Consider the following 17168-nt stretch of genomic DNA (forward strand, 5'->3'; position numbering starts at 1 on the left):
AGCTAGTCTAAGTTTGTTTCAAAGATTAGTAATACCATAATTTGTCAGAGAAGAAATGAAATTCTTGACCTGCACTCAATAAAGGTACATCAGGCAGGTTTTATAATATTAACTGCCCAAATGCTAGTTATGTGAAAATCAATTAATTCAATAGTACTATAAAAATTAAAACATAAATAAGGAAATACAGGTAGAATAAAATCAAGTAAGTGGTGGTAAAGACGGAAGTGTAATATAAATATGATGCAAATCAGTCCAAATGATTCATCCTTTGAACTTCAGTGTTCTAAAAAATATACTCTAAAATAACAGGAAATATTCATTTACATAATAGGCACTGTAGAGCGTGATGCTGGACCATCCAAATTATTGAATGGTATAAAGGCTTATTATATGAAATATTTCAAACTGGCTCAGCTATTTCTAATACTAACAAAAATGTATACTGATGATGTGATTGCAGTTAATTTATAAGTTCTGAGATTAATGCTATAAAAGGGTCACAAATTAGAGCCAAAAAATAAGAGATGTATTCGTGGTTACTAATAAATTGGTTTGTGAAGGCTTGGCTACCCTTGCAGGTAATGATGTCACAAAATGATGAAAGAATCACTAAGTGGCCAACAAAGTGCCAGCACTTGGCTGATACACTGAACATTGCATCACTCTTGGCCAGGGCCTTTGAAAGATAAACGTAGTTATTAAAGGGAAATGAAAACTCATAGGATGCAAGTTTTGGCTGATAACACTTTTCATAAAGCTAGGTTCTATTAATATGGAGTTCTTTGCACAGGCATAGAAAGTACTAGATAAGCGATGTAATAAGTATGGAGTATCTATACGGCCATGTTAGCTGACATAATATACAAATCCAAGTTTCTAATTTCTAGGATGCAATTTGCACTTAAGCACTTAATGTACACTTTTTGATAGTTGTAATGAACTTTCAGATAAAGTGAGCCAAAGATACTTTATGGTAGTAAAGCTAAGAGAACAAATAGTTGGAAAATAATCCTTAAAAAAAAAAAAAAGATTTTTAAAAGATTTTTGCCATAGGGCATAAGAGAGAAACAGAGAGAGGGAAAGTGAGAATCACCCCCTCAGTGGGGATGGCCATGCCACAATTCCTTCTCTTCCATTTTCCTTCTGGGATCTTGGGCACACACACAAACACACATGCCTGGTGGGAGTTTCAAGTCACCCGATCTGGAACTTGAACCATGGTCAGCCATGTGGGAGTCCAGCAACATAACCACTAAATCATCTGCTAGCCCCAAGGAAATAATTTTAAAAGGTGATGACATGAGATTTAAAACCCTTTATACCAAAACAATAGGTACTGATTAACTCTATGATATGAAACTATGAAATATTGGGATGGGCAAGACTAATTTGCATTGATAAAGTGGACTGGTGGTTTCCTAAGACTGGAGAGGGGGAGTACTGAGTAAAAAGGGTCACAAAAAAGGGTTTTGGAAGAGAAGCATTCAACGCACTGATTGGAGTAATGATGACAAAAAGGTATACATTTCCAAATGGGTAAATTTTATCTTAAGCAAATCATACATCAGGAAAATTTATTCAAAAAAAAAAACAAAAAAAAAACTCTAGTTTTGCAAGATATTCCCACTGGCTAAACTGGATAAAGAGTACCTGAAAACTCTTGGTATTATTTCTTATAACTACAATTATAATCTCCAGTGAGCTCTAAGTAAAAACTTTAACTTAAAAAATACATGTACGAGTACCACCATAAAATAAAATGAGGTATTTCAAAGAACATGGATGTTTCTAATTTGTAAGATATCCAACAGGTCTGTAAGTTCAGTGCCATATAATCCTGAATTCTACATGGAAATGTTTACTGATGCTTGAAAGTTAATGAACAGTATCTAGTCTTTTGGATTTGTTTTGCCCTGGATCAACCCTAAAATATACCCAGTAAAGTAATTATTCATTGCTTGAGTCATTTTTAGGAAGAAATATAACAAATACCCGAAAAATATTCTCTATCAGTGAAATATTCCATTATTGCTTACAGTGTGAGGCATACATTAAAGTCAAGACCTTAAAGATAACCCATTGAAGTAAAGACTAGAAAAAATGACTCCTTGAGTCTCAAAAGGGTAAGGGAGAAAAGAGGTAAGGTAACAAAATCACAGCTAGATAAGAGGAACACACTCTAGTCTTATCAAGTATAGTTACTATGACTTTAATTGAACAATTTACCATACATTTCAGAGTGACTAAAAAGGAAGATTCTGAATATTCCCAGTACAATTTAAAGAGAAATGATTGCGATGAGAGATATGCTTATCACCCCATTTTAATCACTATACATTGTATGTTTGTGAAAAATATATGAAAAATCATATTGTACCCCAAAATATGTATAATTATTACATCAATTGAAAATAATTTTTAAAAGTCAAGGCCTTCAAGTTACAATACAATACGAAAATGTATCAGAGTTCCTAATCAAATAGTACCAAGGAAAGTTACTGAGACTTTCTCCAAGGCATGTGTTTTAGGTAACACTAAATATAATTAAGTAATTAAGAGAACAGTTAGTGGTGAGGGCATACAGGTAACACAAATCTCTGAGGCTGATACCTGAGAAAGTTCTAGGTTCATGTCTGGAGACCTCGCTGTACACATTGGGCACACATGTGCCCATGATCTGGGACTGGCTGAGGCTAGGAGTGAATCAGAGCATGGGGGTGTGTTGAGGGTGCTGTTTGTCTCTCATCTCCTCTCTAAGCCCTCTCTCTCTAATGGAAAAAAAATAAAAAATAAACTTAAAAATATAAGTGTTGCTTTAAGTTCACCTCAGGATCAGCAAGGTCTTTGGTAAGATTCTCCTGAGTTGTTTTTGGTTAGTTGTTAGTTTTTATTTTCATAAAGGGACAGAAAAAATAAGAGTCAGCAATGGGTAGAGCTTCAGAGATAACCAACCAGTCTAGATCAATCCTATATCTAGTTACTACTGTCTCAACCGATCAGTAACTTTTACCTTTTAAGGTTCATAAGCTAAAGACTTCAAAGGTTGAGAAGTTTTTATGAGGACATGAAACTCTAAAGCTATAGATCCTTTGTGAGTGTGGTAGCAAACCAAATGAATAGTGATAGCACCTAAAATGGGGCAACAGCTACCAAGTCAGCTGGTTATTGTCATGGGAGGAGATGACCACAGTGTTAACCCAGCTTCTGATTAACAAAAAACAGAATTTTCTTTTCAAGTGAAAACCCTTCATTGAAATTCAATAAAAAAAATGTTTAAATACTCTTGACTGTTCTCGCATATGGGCCCCTGACGGGACCATGCAGCTAACACAGGCAGAATATGGGGAGTTGCCTCTCATGTCTAAGCAAGGCTGGGCTGAGAAGGAACTGTGAAGCAAGGCTGACAGTTTACATGCTCCAGTTTCTAACTGTGTTTGCTGTACTGGCCTGCACTCGATTTCTCTGTCATGAGCTTTACTGATGGTACCCCATCAGGGCAAAATAATACCCCCAGCCTTACTGTAACTTTTACAATAATCCTGAAGGAATGCGGATCCCTAATGTGGGTGGACAGGAATTATCTCCTGAGACTCACTCCACCTGCCTGGAAAATGTCAATAAAGAGTGCTGCATTCACCTCTCCTACTGGGGATTACACAGATAATATTAGAAAAGTTTGAGTTAATAGAAAGCTACTAAATTGGTGAAACAACCTCAGTAGCTGGGGGAGGCTTAGGGACTCATCTGCGAGGCACTAATACCTCAAACAAAGACCATGAGCCACCTTTGATCTCAGGACAAGGGAAGATTGCCGTTCTCCAAGCCACAGCCGTTGTATAGAAGAGCATGTAGAGGGTCCCAAGTACACAGTAACCTTTAGGTCAGTCATTAAGCTGCTCTCAAGACTACATTTCTTTCCCATGAAGGCAATAGGCTCATGACCTTAGCTGTAAATTACCCCAAAAGCAATATAGATATTTCACTTTAGTATATATTAACTGTGTCTTTACTTAACAAGACAAAATTTCTATCTAGGCCTTTGTAACCGGCAATGCTGCCACACTGGCCTGGGACTGAAGTTATCAAGCTGACCTGGGACTGAAGTTATCAAGCTTCTTGCAAGTCCCCTCTTCAAAAGACCCTTCCCGGTAATCAAAATCTAAGAAGAACATGCACCAGACAAATGGACTCCTTCGTTCTCAGGACTGTGTTTGGCTTCACCTGATTAAACAGAACAGTGCGTCATGTTTTACGATTATTGTTTCCATACTTTGTATACCCTGTTTCTTACAGTAAATCTTTTACTTACTTCCCCTCACCCATCCTACTCCTGTAAAACTCCTTCAATAATAAATATGTATGTCTCCTAGCCATCAGGGCTGCAGTCTTGAGTTTGCTGTGACTGTAGTTGGCTGAGAACATGCTAAAGAGCATTGAGGTTTCAGCCTGAATTGCTTCTGCCTGTGTCGCCTTCCTGTGTACGAGTCTCAACCCACCCTAGCTGGAGCCGGGCAACCAGCAGGCCCCAAATTTGTGCCATCAATTTTATAAACAACTGAAGAATGCTTCATCCAGAAAACTCCCTAAGATGGTTATGTGAACCTGCTTCTGAATTCACCACACTACTTCTTTCTCTTGACTTCATTCATTTTCACTTCCGCTAAAGACACTTTCTGATAGGAAACACAGTTGCCAAGAACTGGCATATTCTCAAGGCTTACGTTTTCATCTGTTTGCCAAATGACTGTAATATAATTCACAAAAGCCCTGTTTATTGAGTAATATTATTAATGGTTAGCATAATACTGCAGAATGGAAGACTTTTTTCTTTGGATGATGTCCAGGTCTTTAAAAAGAACCCAGCTTCCAATAGGAAATGAATGGCTTATATTAAAGTACATTATTTCAAAAAGGGAAATGACGTTAAAAGCATTGAATCTATCTTCAAATTATTGTAAGGCAACTTTTCTTAGACATGTTATGTCCCCCTGTTTATTATAATGTTTTGAACATAACAGGTGGAGAATGTCATTCTTATGAATGCTTTCATAAGATCATTTTTTACTTTCGACACATTTTTTAAAATTTCACAGGACTGAGAATGTCATCTAAATAGTCTTCTAACTATTTTTTTTTAGCTTCATTTACCTAACTTTGCTAAGGAAATTATATTTCTTGTCCCTTATATATGGCTTAATGTATGAATTATCAAAATATGTTAAGGAGGAAAATAACACACAAGTCTGCTTTTAATTTTTGTTTTCAAAAGGTACTTACTGTCTAAATAAGGAACATTAAAATGTACACACAACCCAAATTATAGTTAATTACTTCACCAGTTCATAATCCAACAATTACCACCTGAGACCAAGTCTGAAAATCCCAACTTGACTTCAGAAAGCAATCAAGAGCCTTGATTCATTTAATGCCTCTATGTTTATGAGGAAGCATGAAATCATCCAAGAATCACAGTTCACTGTAAACAATTAAAGAGAGGGAAAGGAAAAAAAATAGAGAATGAGACATCAAAGGGAAAGAAGAAAGAGAAGAAAAGAGGGAAACAGATCATGAAAGAGGGAGACAGGGAGGGAGAGGAGGAAGGAGAACCTGAGATGCACTGACCAGTTGACACAAAGCAATAGCAGTTTAAAAAACAACCAATCACATGCCAGTGGTGGTACAGTGGAGGTACAAGTGGACCCACAAGGGAAGGATCCTATATTCACATCCCAGGACCTCTCTGAGCATGCTGGACTCCCTCATGCCTACAGTTTGAGCTTGAAGGAACTGGGGTAGATTCTCATATAGAAACTTCATTTGGTTTGCTACCACACTCGCTACTACCTATAAAGTAAAACTTATTGATAGATTTAGGCAGTAGTAATTAATGAAAATCAGTCAGTCTCTCTCTCTCTCTCAGAAGAAATATATAGACACACTTTTTTAAAAAAGAGAAAAGAAAACAACGTATCAAAAGAAGGTATTAGCAGGACCAGCAGTTAGTGTAATGGCTATGTTGCTGGATTCTCATGTAGTTGACCATGGTATGAGTCCGGGACCCGGTGATTTAAACTCACACTGGGCACATGTGCGTGCATGTCCAAAATCCCTAGAGGAGAATGGAGGAGAAAGGATTGTGGCATGGCCATCCCCCCTGTGTGGGATGATTTCTTGCTTTCTGTCTCTCTCTGTCTTTCTGGCATGCACATGTGCCCTATAGCAAAAACACTCTTAAAAACAAAACAAAACAAACAGTATTAGCTGTACCCAGCTCACATGTATTATTAATCATCAGCAAAGTCATGATGTATTTTTCTATGTTTTTCTATACAAAAATGTGTCATGGCTTTCCTGATGACTCAATAGATACATTCAGTTTAAGTTATCCTATTAAATTCATTCCAGAGCAATTTTTTATTATTTATTAGTGATTTAGGGCAAAAAAGCAAGGTTAATTAAATAAATCATTGATTGTAAAAACAAGGAAGATGTGTCCATCTTAAGAAATCATATGTCACCAAGAAAAATAGAAAAAAATGTCCCTTTAACTTTAAAATCTGGAACAAATTAAATTGGCCAACATTTAAACACACGTTTATGTTTCATTAAAGAGTGAATCAATCAAGTCAATCCAATTAATTTACTTTCTGCAACAATATGATAAGCCATTCAATCAAACATATTAAAATCAGTCATTTTAAAAAGATTTTTTTTTCATGATATACTCATCAGACCAAATTCAAAGACTCCAGATGTCAGGAATAAAAACCAAAAAAAAAAAAAAAAAAAAAAGGTTTCTTTAAAAATAATTATCAACTAGTATTAAAGACTAAATGTATAAATAATAGAACCACAATATAAAGCAGTGCTTTAGAGAATAAATTCAAAGGGATAGCTAAATTAGAACATGAAAGTTTTGGTTTGAGCACATGGAAAGCAAGCAAGCAAGCAAGTCACAACCAAATCAAAGTCTGAGTTGAAACTGAGCAACAGGAGTATGTTATAAACAAACTAGAGGAGGTCTGCATTTTACCTAATAGTCTTGTCATTGATCTAAAAGCAAACTAGATAGATCAAATTAAGACTATCAGAACATAGAAATGGAGTTCATGAAAATCTTGAAAGTTTTTTTTTTTTTTTAAACATGCTCCATAATATCTCTCCAAAAAACTTCACAAACTTCACAGAGTAGTAGAGTAACTGAATAAAACAAGCACAACACGAGGTCTGGGAGGCAGAGAAGTTCACAAATCATACGAGAATCTGAGACAGCACTACTGTCTAAAAAGCTAAAGCACACTAACATACAAGCTCATATTTATGTACCAAAAGGATAAAAACATAAGCATTCTAGAAAATTGATATTGGAGTATTGCTTTCTAAAATGATAGCAATTATATAATACAGTTTATGCTCAAATTATCCACTGAAAAAATTATACCAATGGATGGCCTTGTCAATGAAATATTAGGGGTTAAATTCTCCCAAGTCCCAAATGTTACCAATATTTAAACTTTTACTAATTTGAGAAATTAAAAGCAGTATTTCTATCTGATTAAAACAGATTGGGTAACCTTTCAAGTTTTCATTGGCTATTATTATTTATTTGTAAATGGTTGATATATTTGCATTTTTATGAGGTTGCTATATTTTCCTTAACATTTTGTGAGTGCTCTTCATGTATTAGGGGTCTTAACTCTTCACCTGTTAATATGATGTAAATATTTTCTATCAATCCATCACTTGTCACTATACCGTGTTATATTAGTCCTTACGCTGTACAGAATTTTAAATATTTATATAATGGAATGGTTCATGAATATTCTTCCTGATTCCACATATGTTTGTTTCCATTTACATCTCATTTGTTTAGCTTATACAAGGCCTTAAATGTAGACTGTAAAATAGTCTTTTAATCTTTCTATTAATAGATTTGTAGTTATTTTTACATTTAAATGTTCAAGTCACATCGATTTTTGTACATGCTGTGAAGAGGGCTCTAATTTTATTTTCTTACAAATAGGCATCATTTACTGGAGACTCCATACTATCTACTTCCATTATTGGTATGACTGTTATTACTTCTGAACTCTTTCTATCAGCTATTGTTGATGTTGATGCTGGACAGTTCTGCTAACAAATATCTCTCATTTCTTCCATTTACTGTTTGTTTACTAATTTCCACCTCAGCTATGAAACTTCCACTGACCATTGTAAACAAACTAAAGTAACATAGATCCTACGTTATTTTACTGCAGATTTTCAAATACTTAAAATTCCTCATATGAGTAACAAGTTAATCTTGATTGTTCCTAATATAGAGAGCACCCTGCATTGAAAGAGTATTTTTTAATGAGGTATGCACAAAAAAATCCTCCTGGAAGTGATAAATGAATACAGTAAAGTGGCAGGATACAAAATCAACATAAAAGAATCTACAGCATTTCAATATATGAACAAGCAGGCTGAGACAGAACTGATGAAAATTATCCCACTTACCATAATCACAAAAAGTGTACGATACCTAGGAATAAGTCTAATGAAAGAAGTCAAAGACCTATACAAGGAATACCATAAAACTGTTAAGAAAAGAAATTGAAAATGACAAAGAGAAATGGAAGAGCATCCCATGTTCCTGGATTGGAAGAATTAATGTAATCAAAATGACAATTCTATCTGAATTAATCTACATATTTAATGTAATCCCAGTCAAATTACGAGAGATATTCTACACAGATCTAGAAAAAACAATCATAGAATTTGGAATCATCAAAGACCCAGATCACCAAAGCAATATTGTGCAAGAGTGGAGTAGGAGTAGTTTCACTCCCTGATCCCAAAATATATTACAAAGCTGTGATGATCAAAACAGTGCGTTATTGGCACTGCATGAAAACAAACATGTGGACCAATATAATGGAATAGAGACTTCAGAAATAAACCCCCAAATTTACAACCCACTCATTTTTAATAAAGGACACCAGTCAATCCAGTAGGGGAGGACTCCCTTAGCAAATGGTGCTGGAAAAACTGGGTACCCACCTGCAGAAAGATGAAACTGGATCTCTCACATTAACAAATATATCAATTCAAAATGAGTCAGAGATTTACACTGAAGACCTCAAACTATAAAATTACTGATGGAAAACACCATGGAAACTCTGGGAGACATCGGAAAAAGCAAAGACTTCTTAAATAAAACCTCCAAAACACAGGCAATAACCCCCAAAAATAGACAAGTGGGATTACATCAGATTAAGAAGTTTTTGCACAGCAAAATAAACAATAATTAGTGTGAATCAAAAACCCTTGGAGTGGAGAATATACTTGTAAACCTTGCCTCAGGTAAGGGACTAAAAATCAAAATATACAGGGAATTCAAGTGGCTTACTCCCCGAAAAGTGATCGAATCAATTAAAAGATTATGGGCAAATGAACTGAATAAATAACTCTCTAAGGAAGACATACAAACAGCCAAAAAACATATGAAAAAATGCTCAACATCCCTCATCATAAGGGAAATGTGAAACAAAACCACAACAAAATACTACCTAACCCCAGTCAGAATGGCTAAGGAAAAAAAAGAAAAAGAGAAAATAAAGTGCTGGTGAGGCTGTGGTGAAAAGAGAACACTTTCACACTGTTGTGTGAGTGTAAATTAGTACAGCCACAGTGGAGAACAATATGGAGGTTCCTTAAAGACCTACAAATAGAACTGCCATATGATCCAGCAATTCCATTCCTGGGCATCTACCCGAAAGATAGAAAAAGAGTCAGAAAAGTGCTTGCACATCTATGTTTATTGCAGCCTTATTAACTATTGCTAAGACATGAAACCAATCCAAATGTCCACAAACAGATGAATGGATTGAAGAAGTGTGGTGCATGGAATGGAATACCACTCAGTCATAAAAAACAACAGCACTCTGGCATATGATACAAAATGGAGAAATATTGAAGATATACTGCTGAGTTAAGCAAGCCAGAGTATGAAAGGGAGACACTGTCTCTACTTAATATATACCGAATGTTTACACTCCAGGGCGGAAACTGAAAGATTACAGGATATAGACGCATGGAAAAGGGCTGTGGATACTGGAGACAGTGTAGGAAGAGGGAGGGAGGTGAAGAAAGGTGAGAGAAAGGGAATCAAGGAAATAAAATAGAGAGGCAAGACATTCAAGGGACACAGAAATGAAGGAGTGTCTGTTGATAATAACATACATGATATCTTTAACTGGACTGGTGTGCAGTATATTCATGCTGGGAAAATTTATTCTACAAGCTATGGTAACGTACAGTGATTTAATGTATAAAATAAATTTTTAAAAAAGTCTTTTCTTTTATGGATGGACAACTTTATATAAATACCCTTTAGACAAGGAATCAAAACATTTCTTGTTTGTTTGTTTAATTACCAAGATACTTTAGAAATTGACCAGATAGTAGTGCAGCAATAAAACATGAGGCTCTGTGAGGCTGATCTACATGAGAAGCTTCCAGATTTATATATGGAGACCACCCTGAATATGCCAGAAATATGTGTGCCTATGATCATGACTGACTGAGGAAGAGGTGGGTCATGGTGTCAGGGCCCTCTTAGGGATGCTGTCTCTGTCTCTCTTTCTCTCTCTTGCTCTTGGATGAAATTTATAAAAATTATCATACAAAATATGATAATGCTCATAAAAGTAAGTCAAGTAAAACCTCAGGGTGCAATTTCAATTGTAATTACTCTGATTGAGATTTTTTTTTCTTTTTCTTTTAGAAAGAGGAAGACAAAAGAGGAAAAGGAGAGAGACAGAGATAAGTATTTTCAACCAAGTCTCACTGTGTTGTGATTTTCCTGTTGCAGCCTCTCAATTAGCTAAAATGACAGGTACCCACCACAACTCCCAGCATGTTCAGGTTAGCCTCGGAACTGAACTGGTGCTTCCCATGCAGCTTCCAGCCTTCTAAGTAGTGGTACCATCTGTCACCACCACAGCTGAGCCTAAGATTATTTTTTAAAACAGTTTTCTACTTTATTGATGACTCTTATTTTCCCCTACAAACACTTGATCTGGAATAATTAACACATGAGGTTCCTATCTGTTTATTTTCATGTACACCCAGAAGTTAACCTAAAATTATGCTCATAAACTTTACATTTACTGTATTCTCCCTCTTTTATAGATCCCCATACTTAAAATAGAACTCACCTGAAGTCCTTCAGTGAAGCTTTCCTGAGAGCAGAGGCATCTGTACAGCTGGCCCGTCCTGTCGCAGCTATCAGCATGACCATGACACTGACATCTGCAAACATAAGCATCACACAACTCCTAAGAAACACTAACTTGACTGCGAATATATTTAAGGCCGTATGAATGTATCTACTGTGTGAATCCAACAAAAAAGACAAGCATGCTTAATCAACATGAAAATCAGTTTCTTTTCAATTATATAGTTATGCATGAAAGTTTTTAATTAATCCTGAAGTATTGGGAGAAGTGTAATCAATATCCAAACTGCACTGGTTTGTGAAGGTTATTTTCAAGCCTTCCCAGAAAGAGGGGTGGGATTTTGTACACCTATACCAATTCTTTGCCAGAGGAAGCCATTTACTAAAACTACTTAAAATACAGCTATGAATATAAAGCTTAAAATAAACTGTAGAATGAAGTGAACGAATTTCAATTAGAGGGTTTTTTTTTCTTTTACCAAAATTATACAAACATTTAGTAGTGTTAATATTTTCATTATGCTACTATTTAGTAAACTATGCTTATATACTGGTACTCTGGTTTGCTTTTAAAGATATATTTTAGTACCAAGACTTATTCTTCTAGAACAATTCATTCTAAATATACTTTATGTGTTCATTTCCATATTTGATGGTATGGTACCTAGTTTTGCAGCTATATATATATATATATATTTTAAATATTGTGACTCATGTTCTCAATTCTCATCAGATATAAATAAATCACTCAGGGCACATCAGATCTTTCCTCTAAAGGAAAGTAAGTATTACCCATGGAACTGTGAATTAGCAATTCAAAGAGACTAAGCCCAATATTTACAAATCATCTGGTTCTACACTTGCAACTCCAAATCTAGCGCCTTCTCTTTGCTTTCAAGGATATTTAGAAATTGAACTGGCTACATGGTCTAGTGGTGAAGGGAGCCAGATCCCACATGGCCAACTGCAGTTCAAATCCCAGCCTCGGAGGCATCAAAAACACTCCAGGTATATGTGCATGCATGCAACAAATCCCAAAAGGATGGAGATGTGAGGGAAAAGGGATTACTGTGTTAACATTCTCCATGAGGAGAGGGATGCTTTCTCCTTCTGCCTCGTTACTCTCTGTCTCTCTCTCTGGTGAGTGTACATGCCCTCTAGTAATTAAAAAGAAAAGAATATGAGAAAATTTGAAATTTACATGACAGAACAAACCATGAAAACTATTTGATACATTCTTTCTTTTTTTTTTTTTGAGAGGTTTATTGCTATAGGATGTGTGTGCTCTCGCCAGAAAGAGAGACAGAAAGTGAGAAATCACCCCACAAGGGGTATGGCCACGCTACAATCCCTTCTCCTTCATTTTCCTCTCAGAATCTTGGGCACGCATGCACACACACCCAGCATGTGTTTAAGCCACCGGTCTGGGGACTCAAACCGTGGTTGACTACATGGGAGTCCAGCGACATAGCCATTATACCACCTGCTGGTCCCGTTTGTTACATTATTTCTATGCTAACTTCTAAATTCAATAGGTTCTGAATTCTGGTTTCATAACAGTGTTACATACAGCAAATCTCAAATACTCCCTCCACAATCTTAGAATAGGAAATTATTTTCAAATGTAAAGCTTAGAGTCCAACCTATTCAAAAAGTTTAATGTATTTTAAAATAAGTATGACAAAAACCCTGTTGAAAAAATCCATATGACAAGCACACTCTAGTCCAAACTAAGGTAATGAATAGTACCTTCCGCTGATGGTGATTTCGTTCACTGCATAATATCTGTGTCTGGGGTTGACAGCAGCCTCGGTGGTATGATACTGGCCATGGAAGTGAAACCTTATTTGCGTGGCTTTTACAAACTTTTGAAGAGATGGGGTATTATAGAAGTCATTGTATCCAGGACGATAATTTGGCCCAGAAGTCAGAACACTAAATGTGACATTACCACGGGAATATGGAGCAAAACTGTTGATAGAAGAAATGTGATATCAAGAAAATCTGCTTATATTTTCAACAAAACAGAAGTCATAACTTTGAGACATTACTACACAGTATTGGTAAAAGGTTACATTCTTCATATTCCATATTACTACATATGCGAACTATAGGATCATTGCAGAAAGGCATACGCAAACATTTCCTTGAGGACACAGTGGAAATTTAATTAATATGGATAACTTGCTAAATGATTTGAAAATCAGATTACCAAGGTACTAGTGAGATTATAAGCAAGAAATACTCGAGTCTTTTATAGTAACTTTAAATATAGTTTGAAATTCAATTTATAGAGAAGATAGAAGATTCTGCCTCAGGAAAGTTGTTGTAGAGAGGACTACTTCGACGTAGTGAGTTAGCTTACCTGCAGGTAATTACTAACATATCATTCTACTAGAACTAAGTGTTACAAAATCATTCATACTTGGAAAGCTGAAGACAGTTGACAGAATCAGAATTTTCTAAATCTCCGTTGTTTTTCATTCCAAAAGCACTGCAATTTCTAGCAAAATATTGCCAGTCCTCCCAATCGAAACTGTCCTTCTTCTTCCTTTGAATTCTTATTGCTGTAGGTTGTGGACTAAAGAACTGAATGATTATATAAAATACCTGAAAATGAGTAAATTGATTATGATCATTAAAATGACTAGTTTGGCTTCCCAGTATAAATCAAACCATGAATTTGTTAGATTCCATTATAATGCTCGGTTCCTCGTGATGATAATTATCAAATATTTATTGGACTTTAGAAACCACACTGTCCTATAGTAAAAGCAACACACTCTATAATTATATGCCAGTTCTTCTACTCAAGGACTTTATAAATCAAAGTGCAAATTAATATCATTCAAAACAAAGACATGAGCAATGGCATTACTTCCATGAAATAGGTGTCATAATAGGTTAAGTACTTACTAAAAAAAACACAAAAAACAAAAACTTAATTTTTATTAACTTGTGCTACTTAATAATAAAAACAGTTTCAACAGTTCATAAATATTACTTTGATATAATACTCTAAAAATTAGGCTGTGCATATCTTTTAGATATGTTTATGTCATGTATTACAATATACTACTTTAATGAAATAATGTTCGAAGGCCTAGTACAGTTTTCACCATGTACCAGGCTGAATTGGACTATCACATAAATGTGTCCAAGTACTGACTCTCAATACCTGGGACTGTCACCTTATTTAGCAATAGGGCCTTTGAGGATATAATGAAATTAGGAACCTCAAGCTGAGATAATCATGGATTTGCAGGAGGTCTTTTAAGAGAAAGAAGAAAGGGTATTGGTGCACACAGAAATAAGCAAGGAGGCCACGTGAAAGCAGAGACAGACTGGAATGATGCTGCTACAAGCTAAGGAACACCTGGAGCCACCAGAAGCTGGAAGACTCAGGAAAGGATCTTCCGCTAGAGCCTTCCGAGGAAGGAAGTGTAGCCCTGCTGACACCCTGATTTTGTATTCAGAACAAAGGGAGAATAAACCTCTGCTGTTTAAAGACATGAAGTTTGTGGGAATTTTTGAAGCAGCCACAGGAAAGCAATGCATACCCATTGTTTCTAATTACCTGATACTCTCCATTTTCCAAATCTACTGAAATAGACACTCCTTGATTGAGTTGGGAGATGTTAGTAAACACAGGGGAAACCCATGAAGTCCCAATGTCATTATCGTTGACAAAAGCGAGAGGATGGGCCTCAGGATTCAGCCGCAGCACTCGATTATGGGTTGTGTCTTCTACATCATTAGGGATGCAATACCGCTGGTCCACAGGATGGACCCGAGGGTGGCTGCCCGGGCAGCGGCAATGTGACTGGATGTGCAGTCTGGGCAGATCTCCAGAAAAGACTTCTAGAATCTCTCTGTGGGAGTCAAGAGAGAGACTATAAGGATATCTTAACAGTGACAGAACATCTTAAGAGCTGTTACAAAGGAATGTCATGCTTTTAGTGTTTTGATGAATATCTTTTCAACTTTAACAATTTCTTAAATGGAACATAAAATAAAACACATTTTTGGCCAAGTAAACTTATTCATTCTCATAGAATGTGTATCAAAACTCTATTTTAAGTGTTAACTTTTTATATCGAGATGCACGTACCAGTCCTTGTCAGATTATCTAGACATTTATTTCAATGTCACGCTATTTTACTGTGCTGATTTATGATAATATAGAAAAGTAATATTTACTTAGATTGTTAAACTGACTTACCACAGAGAGTGAGTAATAATATATTGAAAATAATGAAAATTATAGTTCAGGTTTCCAGATCATCCATGGTAAAGAAGTAAGGAAGCTAGTATCATTTTATCTGCTTCGGTAGGTGAAGGGACTGGGGTCAAAGCCATTTGTCAATAGTTTCCTGTGACTTATCAGCTCTGAGTCTGATTCCTAAAATGCTTCAGTGCCTATAGATCATATGGTAGCTGCCAACAGTCAAAAGAAGAATGCTAATTCTGGACATATGCGATTTTTTCATTAAAGGCAATATTCCTGCTATGTATTAGGATCAGTCATTTCACCTGTAAGCATTCTCTCATCTAACACCTTTCCAAACATTTCAGGAGGCCATTACTAGTAACAGAGATCTAACTAGAGAGCCCAGGCTTCTTGCAATGGAGGACGCAGGAAGCTTTTCTATTCACTGTCACATGAAGTGATACCTTCTTCCTCATCTCATTGCTATTTTTCACTGATACTAAGGTTTGAAAAGGACTAAATATCACCGTCTATTGGTTTGTCAGAAAAGTCATGACGCATTTTTGCATAGAAAACAGAAAAAAGGGGCTCTGGACTCTCATGTGACTGGACTCTCATGTGACTGACTGCAGTTTGAGCCTGGACCTGGTAGCTTGCTTTCGTACTTTCTGTCTCTCTCTCTCTGGTGAGCATGTGGATCCTATACCAAATTAAATAATAATGATATTAATGAAATTAAATAGATAATTCTTTAAAAAATAAAACCAAAAATAATATGTTATGACTTTTCCAATAACCCAATAGTATGAAGTCTATGCCCTGAGGAAATTTTTTATTTCCGAAGAATTACTGTAAGATTGCTCTTCAGCATTTCAGACAAAGGTGATCCAAAAGACAGTAAGGTTAGTAGAAATAAATCCCCCTAATAATATGTTCCACTGCTACAGTACTCTTCATTGAGGCATCTCATGTTTATACAGATTCATTAAAATCGAATGTTTGTATTGATGATAGTTCTGCCACTGACCATTGCACTATCTTTAGAGTAATGCTTCTCAAATTTACAACTAGAACTATCATTTAAAATTTACCACACTAATCTCCAGTTCCCTTGACAAAACATTCTTCTTTATGGTCTTTAAAAGAAGAAAGATCAACTCATCCATATAACAATATACTAATATTTCATCAGTTCGTAAGTTGGAAAAGAAACTTCAGAGGCCATCTTAAGCAGGATTTCACTTGAAGTTTTCAGAATGGGAATCTGTGTACTTTTAAGAATCCTTTAAAAAATGTCCTATTCACTCTCAAGATGAGTAAATATTTCATTAAAGATGCCCAAGTCTATATAATTATTTGTTCATTGGAATTTTAAAAATATATAACGATACTTCAAATACTAATTCTTTTAGTCTCCAACTCTAATAGCCTGGTCTCTAGAGACAAGCCCATAGCTCAAAAAAATGAGTCATTTTTATTGTTCTACATTTTTTAGTTTTACAAATTCAACAAAGAGATTTTAAAAGCAGATGTAGCCATTTCCTAAGCATTAGAAAGTATTTCATATATAACATTTAAATAAACGTATCTCGAATTCTATGAAACATTCACAAATCAAATTTTCTAAAAGAAAATATTTTGTAGGGAACCAGCAGTTAGCATAATGGCTACGTTGCTGGACTCCCACGTAGTCGACCGCAGTTCACATCCCGGACCTGGTGGCTTAAAACTCAC

The 17168-nt window shown here is 35.6% G+C and overlaps 1 protein-coding gene across 1 annotated transcript in view; it reads right to left on the bottom strand.

Moving 5' to 3' along the window:
* The window catches only part of USH2A (usherin), an 819384-nt gene that overhangs the window by 717307 nt on the left and 84909 nt on the right, over positions 1–17168 (bottom strand). The window contains exons 5-8 of the mRNA XM_006155854.1: positions 14802–15129; positions 13650–13834; positions 12974–13195; positions 11205–11298 (exon numbers count right to left, since the gene is read on the bottom strand). Coding sequence (XP_006155916.1) covers positions 11205–11298; positions 12974–13195; positions 13650–13834; positions 14802–15129 — 829 coding nt within the window. The remainder of the gene's footprint in view (positions 1–11204; positions 11299–12973; positions 13196–13649; positions 13835–14801; positions 15130–17168) is intronic.

The sequence above is a fragment of the Tupaia chinensis genome, unplaced genomic scaffold, assembly GCF_000334495.1.
Source record: "Tupaia chinensis unplaced genomic scaffold, TupChi_1.0 Scaffold000473_1, whole genome shotgun sequence".
NCBI classification, from domain to species: Eukaryota; Metazoa; Chordata; class Mammalia; order Scandentia; family Tupaiidae; genus Tupaia; species Tupaia belangeri.